General features: G+C 41.3%; 1 protein-coding gene across 6 annotated transcripts in view; it reads right to left on the reverse strand.

Annotated features, from left to right (window-relative positions):
• PC (pyruvate carboxylase) overlaps window positions 1–16353 on the reverse strand; it is a 318614-nt gene that overhangs the window by 160748 nt on the left and 141513 nt on the right. For all 6 annotated transcript variants that reach the window (XM_072423070.1, XM_072423066.1, XM_072423072.1 and 3 more), the window contains one exon: window positions 6555–6673. In XM_072423070.1, coding sequence (XP_072279171.1) covers window positions 6555–6673 — 119 coding nt within the window. The remainder of the gene's footprint in view (window positions 1–6554; window positions 6674–16353) is intronic.

Genomic DNA, 16353 nt, shown 5'->3' on the forward strand with positions numbered 1-16353 from the left:
AAAAAAATACAGATATTTCAGTGTTTAATACCTGTTGCTATTTACCAAAGAAGCCTGTTTGGTACAGAAAAATTTCTGTCTTAAATAAAAAAATATAGATATTTCAGTGTTTGATACCTCATTTGGTACAGGTGCATTTTTGCCCGAATTTGTAAAAGATGAGCGGTAAACGCAGGGGAAGGGGTGGCGTTTGGCGACCTACAGCATCTGGCAGGAGGCATACTCCCAGGGAGTCCGCCACTGTAGGACAGCAGCAAACTGTTGGAGGCAGCAGTTCAAGTTGTCAAACAGGCCTGAGATGTGTGCGGAGCACCAGTACGCTGGTAGATGTATTGAGAGGGCAGAATACAAGCTGGAGCAGACTCAGGGCACCCAGCAGATGAAAAGGCAGGCCACGAAAAAGAGCAGCAAAGTGGTTGCATGTACCTCTCCAGTATGGTCCATTTTCACGCTGAAAGACATCTGCAGAGGACAGGCCTGATCACATTTGGGTACAACATTCCTGCTTTCCCACATGCACAAGAACCACAAACCAAAGTGGGAGCAGTTCTCTTAAAGAAGGTGCAACCACATCATCGTCTCTTCTTCCACCTCCATTGACTCCTTCTCCACCTCCAACTGTCATTGCTACTACGTCTCAGGAAGTTGGTGCCAGCCAGACTTCTAGTGGCGATGAAGTATCAGCTTCTGCCCGCAGGTTTCTGGTCTCTGGTCCTCCATCCTTTTGCCCAATGTCACCGCGTTACTTGTCCACAACTTTATGGGTGGCATTCCTAACACATCATCCAGGTCATGATGCCAGCTAGCACTGCGGTCTCTGGCCGTTTTGACGGCAGAGACTGGTGCTAGTGGGTTGAGTTCACACGTAGCTCCACCCTTTCTCAATGTCCTGTTTATGGTGCCCCATACAATACAAACAGTAGCCGCTTGTATTGCCAGTGCCCCTTAGGCATTGAGAAAGCGTTTTTCTCTTTTGCCTCGTCAGTTAAGGGTACCTGCCAGTAACCGTTGGTGAGGTCTAGGGTGGTGATGTACCTGACTGGTCCTAGCCTCTCTATGAATTTGGAAAGCTTGTTTAACTTCCTGAAGTCATTGTAAAAACGGACATGACATGATAATGGGGCTGGACAACTCACTGTGGGACTCCTCAATAACATCCAACGCCAGCATTCTTTAAATTTCCTCAGAGACTTCCTGACGTCGGGCCTTGGGGATCCTGTATGGTTTATTGTGAACTTAAACCCCGGGGTCAGTAACAATATCATGTTTTATAATATTCATCAGACTGGGTCTGAGTATTTTTGCCTATTTCAAATCAGAAACTCCCTTTCTTCCTGTTTCTGACTCTTGGAGAGGGTCTTGGCTGCTTTCACTTCTGACACTCCTGGGCTTCTACCACTGCAGCTGTGGGGCAGGCAGATAAAGCCTCTCGCTATTTCCAGGCCTTAATAGAATTGATGTGATACATCTGCTCTTTTTTCCATTTGACAGGCTGGTAAACCTTGTAGTTGAGTTTTCCTACCACTTACAAAACTTCATAAGGTACCTGCCCATTTGGCAGTAGGGACCAAGACCAACACTCCACCAGATTGGAAGGTTCAGAAATTTTCACAGCTCTCTCAACGCCTTAGACATAAACGAGATCCCCTGATCTGTCAGGATCTTCTTCAGGATACTGGTATGGTTGAACATGATAAACAGCGCACAGGCAATCATTTTTAAAGAGGTGCCTCAGGATACCGGGTGGCATAGTGCATGACTACCAGGGTATTGATGTTAGCAAACCTAACTAGTGACCCTACCAGGTCCAACAAAATTCGCTCAAATAGTACCTCTATTACTGGAAATGGCACAAATGGCCTGCGGAAGTGGGGTACTGGTGCTAAAATGTGACACAAGGGGCAAGTCTCACAAAAAAAATTTCCGGCATGCACCCCAGGCCAAAAGAACCACTGTAGGACACTTTGATTTTATCATACGCCAGGTGGACACCCAGGGAATGGGCCACATTGAGCACAATTCTCCTTAATGGCTTGGGCACTACCAACTGTACAACCTCACACTGAATCTCATCTTTAGGGTACAACATATCATTAAATACAGCAAGCTGCAGAAATGCATTTTCTGCCCCAGGACTCAATGGGCTCCCATTATTTATTTTTAACATTTTCCCATTTTCTACGCATTGGGTCCCTTAGCTGGGCGGTGCCAAAATTGTTAACAAAAAAGCTGAGTAAGCTTTCTCCTTAATTCACATCGGGGTAACATAGCTAGAGGAGCAGAATACAGGTAGGTAAACTGTTTATAGAATCTGGTGATGGAAGGAAGCGGTAAACTGAAATAAAGGCTGTGATGTGGAGGAAAATTTCATGGGAGAATCTAGCATTGCAAAGGATAAACAAGTGAATAAAAATGTTTGTTTTAAAAAAATAGCTAGACTATTTTCTTGCTGCTTTATGGGTATGAGAATAATTGTATATATACCACTTACAATAGACCATCTACTTTAAACCAGAACAAGGGAAAAGACCTTCAACTCCATCTGCCACCCATATATAATGCTGGTTAAATGTTGCTAACCCTGTTTTTAGATCATTTATAGTGTTGAGCGAACCCGAACTGTAAAGTTCAGGTTCGTACCGAACTTTACAATTTTGGGTACCCGTACCCGAACTTTGCCCGAAAAGTTCGGGTTCAAGTTCGGTGTTCGGGCATTTATTAAAGCTTGTTAAAAGGTTGCAGGGCAGCCAATCAACAAGCTTTTAAGCTGTAGGCACTTAGAAGCCATCACAGCCATGCTTAGTTATGGCATGGCTGTGATTGGCCGGTGCATCATGTGACCCACCCTCCACAAAAGCTGGATCTTGTGTAGCACTGCCCATCAGCTCTGAGTAGTGCAGGGACAGGAAGCAGGCAGCTGAAGTTAAGGAGAGTGTTAGGAATCTCATCTGCCAGTTTGTTCTGTTGGTGACCTATAGTGAATTTTTTGTGGGTGCTATACACCAGCTTTGCACCCGACAAGGAAATGCATATGTGACAGGGAAATTAATATAGTTAATCCGTCTGTTAGTTCGGTGAGTGACATATTCCCATTTTTGGTGTGAGGTACATCTGCACTGCATACCTGACAGGGAAATAAATATAGTTAATCCCATCTGTTAGATTGGTGGGTGCCATATTCCCATTCTTATTATGAGGTATACCTGCACTGCATACCTGATAGGGAAATAAATATAGTTAATCCGTCTGTTCGGTGGGTGACATAAACCCAATTTTTGTGTGAGGTACACCTGCACTGCATACATGACAGGGAAATTATTATTGTTAATCCGTCTGTTAGTTCGGTAGGTGACCTCAAGGAATGGGGAGAGTATCAAATAAGGGACGTGGCCCTGGTTGTGATGCTGGTGTTGGTGGAGCTCCTGTTGCAGGGAGAGGACGTGGTCAATCTGTGCCAGCTACAACGCTCAAATGAAACACCTTCCTCAGGTGCACCTAGGCGACAGAACGTTCAGCGTTATTTTATAGGCCTGAATACCAGTGTACGAATGGTGAGGCCAGAACAAGTAGAGGCGGTAGTAGATTGGGTGGCTGACAGTGCCTCCAGTTCCTTCACATTGTCTCCCACCTGGTCCCCTGATGAAAGCGCAGAGTTGTCACCTGCAGCCCATGGGCATATGTCACCTCACCCACTTGCAAAACAGCCAAGCAGTCTGAGCCTCAAGTCATACAGCAGTCTCCTATGCTTTTTAATGACTCTGCTGGCAGGGTTTCAGTGGGCCGTCCACACAGCCCTGCCCCAGAAGTGGAAGAGATTGAGTGCTCCAATGCCCAACCACTTATGTTTCAGGATGTGGACATGGGAGGACCACCGCAGCACGTCTCTGATGATGATGAAACACAGGTGCCAACTGCTGAGGCTTTCTGCAGTGTGCAGACCGGCAAGGAGGGCAGGGGTGAAGAGTGGGTGGAAGATGAAGTGGAGGATGATGAGGTCCTAGACCCCACATGGAATCAAGGTCATGCGAGTGACGTGTCCAGTTTGGAGGAAGAGGTGGTGGTCACACAGCGCCAGCCGCACAGCAAAAAAGGGAGCAGGGTGCAAAAGCAGAGTGGCTATCCCCTAGCCAGTATGCCTGATACTGCCCACCGCACCCAGGGACTGAGCACACCAAAGCCAGTTCCAAGGAGTTCCCTGGCGTGGCAGTTCTTCAGACAATGTGCTGACGACAAGATGCGTGTGGTTGCACGTTGTGCAATCAAAGCCTGAATCGAGGCATAAATATTCTAAACCTGAGCACCACCTGCATGACCAGGCATCTAAATGCAAAGCACAAGCTGCAGTGGAGTAAACACCTCAAAAACCACGTAACATCTTAGGCTCCTCCTGCTCCCTCTTCTACTGCAGTGTCAGCCTCTTCCTCCACCTCCGGAGTGACAGTGGCACCTGCCACCCCGCAAACAGAGGATGTGGCAGCAACACCACCACCTCAGTCACCAAGCATCTTCACACTGTCCCATGGAAGCGTTCAGCTGTCCATCTCCCAAACACTGGAGAGAAAGAGGAAGTACTACCCTACCCACCCCCGATCCCTGGCCCTGAATGCCAGCATTTCAAAATTCCTGGCCTTTGAATTGCTGTCATTCCGTCTGGTGGAGACGGAGACTTTTAAAAACCTTATGGCGGTGGCTGTCCCACAGTATGTGGTCCCCAGCCGCCACTACTTTTCCAGGCGAGCCATCCCTGCCCTGCACAACCAGGTGGCGGACAAAATTAGGTGTGCACTGCGCAACGCCATCTGTGGCAAGGTCTACACTACATAACCACAGATACGTGGAGCAGTAAGAACGGGCAGGGATGTTATATCTCCCTAACTGCACACTGGGTAAATGCAGTGGCGGCTGGGCCTGAGGCGGATAGCAGTTTGGCACATGTCCTTCCGCCACCGAGGACTGCAAAACATTTCTCTTTGAATCCTGTTGCCTCCTCCTCCTGCTCCGCTTCCTCCTCTACCACCTCCTCATCCGGTCAGCGTAAAACCTTCACCACCAACTTCACAGCCAGGGGGAAACGACAGCAGGCTGTTTTGAAACTCATCTGTTTGGGAGAAGAACCCCACACTGCGCAGGAGCTGTGGACGGGCATGGAACAACAGACCGATGATTGGTTGGTGCCACTGAGCCTCAAGCCCGGCCTGGTGGTGTGCGATAACGAGGGAAATCTCGTAACATCTCTGGGCCTAGCCGGTTTGACGCACATCCCTTGCCTGGCCCATGTGCTGAATTTAGTGGTGCAGAGGTTCCTGAAAAAATACCCTATGTCAGAGCTGCTGCATAAAGTGCGGGCCATCTGTGGGTGCTTTTGGCGTTCTCACCCTGCTGCTGCTCACCTGTCTGCGCTGCAACTTCGGCCTTCCCGCTCACCGCCTTATATGCAACGTACCCACAAGGTGGAACTCCACCTTTCACATGCTGGAGAGACTGTGCGAGCAGCAGCAAGCGATAGTGGAGTTTCAGCTGCAGCACGCACGGGTGAGTCGCTCTGCGGAACAGTACCACTTCACCACCAGCAAGTGGGCCTCCATGTGGGATGTGTGTACTGTGTTGCGCTGTTTCGAGTACTCCACCAACATGGCCAGTGCCGATGATGCTGTCCTCAGCGTTACTATCACACTTTTATGTTTCCTTGAAAAAACACTTTGGGTGATGATGGATCATTTCCACGGTTATCAGGCCAGTCATTCACAAGTGGCTCAGAGGGTGGGTTCCTGCACCAACAGAAGCCAGGTACACAACTGTCCAGCCAGGGCACAGTTCTGGAGGATGAGGGGGAGGAGGATGATGAGGAGGAGAAATCGTGTTCACAGCAGGGTGGCACCCAAAGCAGTTCATGGGCATCACTGGAGCATGGCTGGGGGGTACAGAGGACACAGAGGACAGCTTGTTGTTGCTGCTGGGCAGCCTGGCACACATGAGCGACTACATGCTGCAGTGCCTGCGCAACGACCGCCGAGTTGCCCACATTCTAACCAGTGCTGATTACTGGGCGGCCACCCTGAAATGTGGAAACTCATGTGTCAGCACGCCACAACAATCAGCACCACCAGCTGATACGGAACGTCTTAGTAGGAGGCAGCATTTTAGCAACATGGTGGAACAGTATGTGTGCACACGCCTACACGTACTGACTGATGGGTCTGCCCCATTCAGCTTCTTTTTTGGTCCTTCAGGACATTCATGACCATACAAATCAAACATTCTGTTTTTTATGTATTTAAATGCACTGATCTGAAAGCAAAATACATGAAAATTACATCATATCTTATTTCAAAATATTCAGTGCAGGATAAAGAAATGAATATTTAGTGGAATGATTTACTGAGGCTTTATTTAAATGTATTTGTCCTATGTTTAAAAATAAATGTAATGTCCTGAAATATATATAAGTGGAAACATCAGACAGAATCCAACATTAAATGCATGAAACTCCAGAAAAAAACAAAAAACAAGGAGAAAACACAATCACCTTCTACAAACCGTATTCATGAACTTACTCTGTAATTTCCTCAGTCACAGTGTGCTCCACCTGTAGTCGAGAATTGACTTCTATGAAGTAATGTTTGCCATGCTTGTCAACAAGGAACTCGACTGTACCAGCATTTTCATAACCAACCTGCAAACAAAAAAGATTAGAGCTACTTAGTCAAAATTTCATGTCAGTCTGAATTTAGCAATACATAGTAAAGCAAGTAAATTAAATATAAACAATGCAACACAGATGTAAATTTAATTTAAAAATGCCCACCAAAAAATCATTCTGAAGCCGTTTCATTCTGAAAACGTTAAAATCCTATTTCCCGATAATGCACTGTAAATTTGAAATGTGTGCACAGTTACAGTAAGAGATTATAAATAGAGAATGTTTGCCTGGTCTTAGTCACAATAGAGTGATACAGTGAATACAGCCCTTTGACGGGGCAGTTTGCCAACCCTAAGAATAAGGTATATAGAACAACAAAGAAGGGTTTTTTTTTTTGGCAAGTGCATTAGTTTTATTGAAACATCCGTGTAACAAAATACAAACAAAATGTTATTACGACAAATATACAAAATATCTGGAGATTGATAACTGCAGACGGGCCTTCCTTAGTGGGCACTATACAATCGGCTATTGTCAGGAACATATAAATATACAGCTGAATCGTGCCGCATACGTATGTCGATAACCAACGCGTTTCGCCCGAGTTAGGCTTCCTCAGGGGTGACTTTTACGTTTGGGGTGATGGACAGAGATAGCTTGACAAAATCTACATGCATATTATATATGTATAATCAGTTACATATAGATTGAACTATTCGAAAAATCTTTGAACATTCAAAATCATTTGTGTAATACAATAATTACATTGTTCAATTTATTGTGACAATATAGCACATAAAGATAGGGTAACATACCATACCGATGATGGAAATCAGAGAGACTTACATATTCCTTGTATATATGTCATATATAGTAGATAAGCGGTATGTTTAGGGGGGAACAATATCCCAAACAAATTTGTCTTAGGCAAATTGTCTTGGTGTCACCCTCGATTCTGCCCTCTCATTTACCTTCTATATTCAGAACATTTCCAGGTCCTGTAACTTTCACCTGCGCAACATCTCCAAAATCTGCCCCTACCTGTCCCCAGAGACCATTGAACTCCTTGTACATGCTTATATCAGTCTCGTCTGGACTACTGTAACATCCTCCTCTCTGGTATTCTAACCCGATTCTCCCCTCTACAATCTATTATGAATGCTGCAGCCAGACGTATCCATCCTTCCCACTACTGCTCCTCTGCCACATCTCTTTGTAGTTCTCTTCATTGGCTTCCATTTCACAAAATTCAAATTCAAGCTCCTGTGCTTTGCTTTCAATTCTCTCCACAGTTCTTGTCCAACCTGGTAAAAAATACTACCCTAGCAGCTCACTTCACTCCTCCAATGACCTACTAATGGCTTCCTCACTTAAAACCTCCTCACATGCACGACTGCAAGACTTTTCTAGAGCTGCCCCGACTCTCTAAAATTGTATTCCTTGCCCCATTCAGTTTGCTTCTACTCATTTAAAAAAGTACTCAAAAAACATTTTTTTCATACTTGCCTATCTGTCTTCTACTGTCTCTTAAAACCCTCACTACTTCCCACCACTCCCTATCTCCCCTCCTATTGTGTGAGACTTACCCCACTTCCTAGATTGTAAGCTCTTCTGGGCAGGGTCCTCTCTTCCTCCCGTGTCACTGTCTGTACCTGTCATTTGCAAACCCTATTTATTGTACAGGACTGCATAATATGTTGGCGCTATATAAATCCTGTTTAATAAAATAATATTACTGCATTGGTAGACAGAAGAAATGAGAAAACAGGGGAATATGTTGTCTAGGGGTTTCCACAAAGGTAAGAATTTAAGTGCACTTTAGGGGGTACAATCCTTTGCCTCTATTTGTTCATCCTACAAAATCCCTCCATCGTGTATCTTTACGAACCCCCAGCTGAAACCTTTTGTCTATTCAATTCTCAAATTTACTAACAGCCCATTCTCCCATAAATCCTTTGAGGATGTCTGCTATAGAGACCCACTGGGCAAAGGAATACTCCCATTAATATATTGTTCCCTTCTCCTTTCAGAAGCGCATTCTACACCATTTTACATAACCCGTTGGTAAGAAGATATTAGCTGCTCTCTAGATCGCTCCCAATGGGATATGATTTGGTAGACAGCTGCACAGGGAGTTATCCATGCGGGCTTCTATAAAGCTAACTGCAAAATACTTATGTGGTAGTATTTACCCCCAGCCCCAGATGAATTTGTAACACAAGTAAAAAGTCACATGGTATTTTACTAACAAGTTCATCATGGCTAAGTTTAATGACTCACTAGAGGCGTTTGGACACCCAGGGTCGCCCACTACTTCCTGAATGCCAATAATATGGATCTGCTTTCTCTTTGATGTTTTTCTCCCGTTCTCTCCATCATGGTGATGCTTGTTCCATACTAAAGTTAGACCCCCAGATTCCCCCCTACCTCAATTACTTTTTGCTGCTTTTTCCTTTTCTTCTTTTTTTATACATTATTTTATTCTTTGTCATTTGTTTGTTTTTCTATTTTTTCTAGAAAACTTCTTTAAAACTCTTTAATAAAAACCAATAAAACATGAAAGAATACAGGCAGATTGTTATCCATCATATGACAAAAACGTCAGGAAGAACCATTGTCAATTAACAACAACAAGGAACAATAGCCCTCTTAGATCACATGAAACAGATCCATCCTAAATTAACAGGACAACTGTTAGTTCTCCTAGACCTTTTTTCCTTAAGGTTAGACTGCATAACAGTCTGGCATAACACACAATAGAAATTTGTCTCTCCCTGCATAACATTCATTCTAAAGCAAGGTCCAATTTGGAAAAAAAGCTTAGGGCATTTGGATTTGTCCTGGATCAACAATCTTTGGTATTATACTTCAGAATTATTAAAAGCCAGGCATATTTAGAGGATTTTTTTTTACATTTTTGAATTTTGTAAAAATATATTCTACAATGTTAAGCAAAGCCAAATTTCTGATACAAGGCACAGATGGCACATGAGGTATATTCTAATTAAAATAGATACCACTAAAAGTGGTTTTAAAAAGAGAAGCACGACAACAAAATGTCCTAGTGGAAATAAAACATTAGGCTTTCACCACACTGCCCATTCGCTTCAATGGACCAGCAACCCAACAAGACATACTTATACCTATGAGTACTTGTGAGCCTTTAGACAAGGGGCATATCAAGGTGCAGCTGGGGCCCCCCAGACAGTCCTCAACCAGAAGGGGCTGCTGCAGCATGGACCTTGCTAGCAAACCCACCCATATTTGACAGCTTGCAGTGCAGGCTGTACATTGAGGGTGCATGCTGAAATGTCCTAAAGGCTTTATGAATTATAAATATAGGGAAATTTGTGTTAAAACTAAAACAAACCCAATGATGTGTAGTTACTGGGTCATGAATTGCTATCCAATCTGCTTACAAAACATTCAACCTGTTACAAGTTCAAAACTCTCCCTCAAGCTGGGACATACCCCTCTGCAGTGCTCAGTACCTTTAACAGCTCAAACATGTTTTACACACATCATATTCCTACTACATCTCAGGTGCTCCCAGAAGCACCTGGATATAACTCCTTCCTGCATCCAAATAAATCATCCACTGCCACTTTGAAAAGGACCAAAAACAAAAAAAAACAGAAGTGTTCTGCCTGTCCAGGGCCCATTTTAGATGTCCTGAACAATATTTAGATACACACTCAGAAGGCCAGTCTATTAGATACACCTGTGCAACTACTTGCTAATCAAACACATGGCAGCAACTCAGTGGATTTAGGTATGTATATGTTTATGCTGAAGATCAAAAAGAACATTAGAAATACATTAGAATGGGCAAGAAATGTTAGGTGACATACAATGTGCCAAGGTTGTTGGTACCAGGCAGGTTGGTCTGAGTACTTTAGCAACTGCTGATCTGCTAGGTCAAACCTAGAAGCAGATTGGCTACAGCAACAGGAGACCACAATAAGTTTCACCCCTGAAAAAATGTTGCCTGGTCTAATGAGTCTTGATTTCTGCAGCCACATTCATATGGTAGGGCCTGCATATGGTTTACCAACATGAAAGCAAAGAACTAATCATGGATCAACCCCTCCAGTGAGATCATAGTAGGCATACAGAATGAATGGTAAAAAGCAATATGATTTTTCTTCCATTACTACTTACCCCTTATTGGGTAATCGCTGTTTTTTAGTCCTGTTTTTCAATTATAAAAGTAACTGACATAGGAAGGAAGGAACAGTACATTTGAGACCCCCATACGCCTATGAAGCCTATATGTGTATGAAACTGTGAGTCAAAGTGGTACTCAGAATATTGCAGGTAGTCTGGCGCAAATATTTTCCTACTCAGTCATAATGCTTGTAATCTGTTGCCAAGGGCCACTCTTTTCCTGTAATAAAAGACTATAATAAATCTGTTTTGGAAAGACAGGGAAACTACCCTAAAAGTGTATCTATTTGGACCAGGGGATTTTAAGTTATGGAAATTGTCTTGCCCCTGGAATATATTGGTAAATGTTTATATCCTTCATTCAATGTCATCTGCCTTTCTTTGCTAAAGAATATATTACAAAGTTTACAAATTTTGTTTTAATAAAAGTTTGTTGAATTTATTTTAATCTATTTCTAAACATGTTTAGGTTTGAGTGTTTGAGGAGGATTTATGAGGCATGCAATATTCATTGCCTTCGTAATTTGTGTCATAATGTGTTCCTATTTACCATCTTAGAAAAACTGAAAGCACCATTTATATGTAGCATATGTTGTAATGAAGAATTCAGTTTTCTGTAAACATATTTCTAACATACATACATTTTGTCTATTCAGTAAACACTAGAGTGCTAAAAACTCAGGAAAAGAAAGAATCAAGTAAATGATAAAGGCAATGTAAAGCTAGCCAATACTTAACATGCAGACCATGTTCCTTACCTCCACTCAAAGTAAATGGAAGAGAGGTTGAACAGAAAACAAGTGTAATAATATTATTGTTAGAACAAAAGGAGAGCACAAAGGGTGGTAAGAACTGTGGACAGCAGCTATGATGTTAAAGCTTTGCATTCTTTAAAGTGAAATCAATTTCAAACAACTATTTTTCAGCAGACCTGGGTGATATTTCTTCATGTACAAGTGTTTCCTTTGCTATGTCACTGACATATACTGATTAGCAACATTCAAAGGAAATAAAAAAAACATTTATAGTTACATAGTTACATGGTAAGTCAAGTTGAAAAAATACCAAGTTCAACCACCAGGGAAATAAACATATCCCAAATATAAAACCCTATAGACATAGTTGATCAAGAGGAAGGTAAAAAAAAAACCCTGGTACAATTTGTTCCAACGGAAAAAAAATGCCTTCCTGATTCCATGAGGCAATCGGATGTTCCCTGGAGCAACAGTCTGATATCTTTACTTCAAAGCTTTAATAGCCAGGTATATTCTGTGCTTCTAGAAAAGAATCCATCTTTTTATTAAAGCAATCTATAGTACTTGTTGAAACTACTTCCAGGAATAGTGAAATAGTTGGGAAGCTAGAGTTCTCTATATGGACCATTTATATATTTATACAGGGTGATCAAATTCGGTGCGCTCCGGCCAGAGCCATGGACCACCAAAATTTTATCATGGACTAGACCATGGGTTGGCGACCGCTGCTTTAAGGGGCCTACATGCTCAGATCTAATCTTTTTTGCTATTAACATATTTAAAAAAAAAATTGGGGGGTTTGCCCTACTTTTCCGTTTTACTTTTGCAATCTGCCTTTTTTTTTTGTAGTTTTGCACATTGTATCCCCCTTTTACATCCATTGTTATATTCTTTATATTTTATTTTATATTCTTCATTTTATACTCTATACTTATATTTCTTTTTATACTCTATATAGCTTTTTTTAACATTAGTTGTGAGCCACATAGTTTTTAGTTTTAGCCTCTTAAACTTATTACCCATTGGAATATATTTTTCAGTGTGTTTGTGTATAACAGACTTGAGACATTCTCATTTCTGTTCTGTGTTCTTTGTGGACAATATTCTCTCCCAGTCCAAGTCAGAGAGCCGCCCTTAATAATGAAAAATTTGCTTTGTTAAATTTGAATGTTTTTATCTTTCCTGTTTTTGCTCCTTGTTTACAGCTTACATTAAATCATATTATAGTCACTGCTACCCGGTGACTAGGTCCAGCAGAGTAAAATTTCCACCACGTGGAAGATACAGAGGGCATATATATAATATTAACCTGCAAATTGAATTCAATCCTTACTCTAGAAAATCTCTGTCCATAACTACAAGCAACACATATTCCTTCGCAATTTATTCAAAAAAGTGAGAAAGAATCATCAAGGTTCATTAGTAATTGGAGGAGATTTCAACATAATTCCAAATCATTCTCTGGACTCTTTTGTTTATGGAAAATTTTTGATAGAGCATGAACTAAATGACACATGGAGATGCCAACATGGCTCAGAGAAGGACTACACCTTTTTTTTTCCTCCTACCTATCTCACTCTCGGATTGATTATTTTAATTGGACCTTTGGACTCTACTGCATATAAATTCTTCACAGATTGGGACAATAACATAGTCCAACCACGCTCCAGGCCAAAAATCAAAAGCTGGAGAGGTTATGGAGACCTAATGTTTACATTTTAGCACTTCCAAAGTATGAAAAACATTGATAATGTACAATAGTTGTATTTTCGACTAATACTGATGATGTTGATCCAATTATTTTATAGAATGCCCATGAGGCATTTATGAGAGAAATTTTCATTAAGTGCTAGTGAAAAAAAAAAAACAGAGGTTGCACCAAATTACTGAATTATTCAAATCTATACGTGACAAGGAAGAGGAAAATAAAAAATTCCCTTCCCGTCGGGTAACTGCTGCACTTCAAAAGTAGTGATCTCCCCGACCCCTTTTAGCTGGGTACACCACTCCACACTTTTCAGTAACCACCCAGCTGTTTTTGGGTGATTACTGAGGAGATGGATCACAATACATGGGCTGTCACCCACCTATAATTTCTTCCCACCCGGTTAAAAAAAATTTTCTGAGTTCCACACTGAAAAGGATAGATTAAATCTCAGATCCTTGTTGTTATACTAACATCATCCTTATATAAAAAAACTGGGGGCCCAACACTACACTAGAAAATAAAGCTGGACCTTTATTGGCTCAACGAATAAAGACAAGACGTATAAAGTCACATATTTCTAAAATAGTAGATCCTTTTGAGTGGCATACAGGAATTAAAGATAACCGTGTCTAACAACAGTTGGGCAAGTGCCAAAAAATCACTTATTGTAGCACTAAATGTGCAGATAACTGGGATCTTTTTCAAAGAATAAATAATAAATGCTACCTTACACCGATTAGATTAGCATGTTTTTTCAGTTTCCAATTCTAATGTGTGTCGGAGGGAATGCGGAGATGTGGGAACTCTCCAACATATCTTATGCTACATCGTTAAAGCCCAATCAAAAACTAGCATCACTCCATCTTAGTATGGATAGAAGTGCTAAATTGGCAATTGTGAGGAAATGGAAAGGTACTTGTATAACTAATGTGTCAGAGGTGATTCATCATTTGAATGCCCAATGTTCTTTAGAAAAAACCTTAACTATAGCCCATAATTGTTATAAAAAAATGTTTTCAAACAATGGAAGATGTGGTTGCGTCATCCAAAATGTTTGATGGTTAAAATCATATCATACGATAAAACTGTTTGCTAAAAGTTAGTTGTAAGACTGGTATTATGTTTTACTTATATACCTATATTTCTAAATTTCTTTTGTTTTTCTTTCTTATGTCTATTTATTTTTCATACTATTTTTGTTTTTCTGTTTACTGTATTTTTATGTTGGTCATATTGTAGACCTTTGTTATTTGAATGTTAAAATTAATAAGAATATCATTCCACCACTATCTATGCAAATTGAAATATGCAAATATGCAAAGAAATAATGAAAATAAATATCCCTCCACCATTCCTTTAAATCTTTCCCCTAGAACCCCTTTCGATTTAGGTGAAAACGATCTTTGGCTTAGTGGTTATCTAACTAAAACCAACATTGTTTATGTCACACTTGGAGAAATGAAGCCTCCAAGGGGCACTGTACAATAGTGGTGTGAGCCCTGAGATAAGGCTAAGATGAGGCTAAGGCAGTAGTCCCCAAGCCTTTGGACGTCATAGACCTCTAAAAGGGAGCCATGTGTCACTCAAAGGAGAAGCAACTTCCACCGTCATGATGTCATGATGCCAGAACCCACCCACTCGTGATGGAGGAATTGTTTGGTTGTGTACAGAGACACAACCCACACATCGCCCTCAGCATGCGATGCATACGGGAGTCCTTCTTTGGGGGTGCACTGGCCAGAGCCACCAAAACCACAAGTTGGGGACTGCTGGACTAAGGTGCAAGATTTAAGTAGCAGCCTTGTCTTCTCCAGATTCTCTAGTGGTGAGGATGTTGTGCTGCAGGCTGTTGCCAGGTTGTGGTCCTTGGGCACACCAGGGTTGGTAGGACAACGTGCAGTACCAAATCAGCAAGCAGGGGAATAGTGTAAGAAGGCTGGGGTCGAGGCAGGCAGCAAACAAGAGAGGTCAAGAACAATGCCAGGGTTAAACAGCCAAAGGGCCCTCTGCCTTTATCTACTTTGAGGCCTATATCACTATTTCTGTATGTTTCTAAAAAAAAAAAACAACAGATATTTCATTCTGATCCCACTTGCTATCTATCAAAAAAGCCAGAAACAAATCTGTATTTCTCTCAAAAAAATACAGATATTTTATAGTTCAATATTTCTTTATTAAGAAGTTTTTTTTAAAAGGTTACATAACAGGTCACATACAAATACAGCCAAACAGAAAGAAAATATATAAGGAAAAGAAAAAGAAAAAAAAAAACAGATAGAGAAAATATAAAGATTTAAACATCTAACATATCAAAAAAAAAAAAATACCATCAAAAAAAAATACCAATACCAATGTTGCCAGCCAGTACAAAAATAAGTACAAAAAAAAGTTATATTTAATCACAGAGTCCACTGTCACCGTCCATCAATTACAAACAATATTACAGGAAGGATGAAGAAGCCAGAGTTCCCATTTAACAAAAAACATGTCATAACTAGAGTTGAGAATAGCAACTGTCTTTTCATATGCACAACAAAGATTCAGGTCCGCTATAACATCTCTATGGCTAGGAGTATGAGTAGTTCTCCACAATTTGGTAATATGCATTTTCGAGAGTAAAAGAATCTGAATAATAATAGATCTGGCAGGAGTAGGGAATCGTCTTGTGTCTAAATGCAGAATAACCATCTCAGGTGTGGGTAAAAATGGTATAGCTGTGATATCGAAGATCAACTGAAATATAAGATTCCAGTAGGATCTAAGAGATTTGCAATACCAAAAAATATGTGACAACGGTCCTATTTCGCCACAATTCCTCCAACATTGTGCTGAATGGGAGTCAGAAAATTTAGACAATTTATAGGGAGTCAGATACCAAAAATTAAGTGTACGCTGAAAGAGATCCCAATGGTTTTCACATCTAGAAGCTTTATAGGCGGCAGCCCAATCATTTGGGGAGAAACCTATACCCAGATCCTTAGCCCATCTGTGCATGTTGGTGGAAAGAAAAAACTCTAGGTTTCTATTAAGTAAATATAGTACTTATACTATTTTTGTGTGATATGGGCATTTGAAAAAGATGG

This window comes from Pyxicephalus adspersus, chromosome 9 (assembly GCF_032062135.1).
Source record: "Pyxicephalus adspersus chromosome 9, UCB_Pads_2.0, whole genome shotgun sequence".
Taxonomy (NCBI): domain Eukaryota; kingdom Metazoa; phylum Chordata; class Amphibia; order Anura; family Pyxicephalidae; genus Pyxicephalus; species Pyxicephalus adspersus.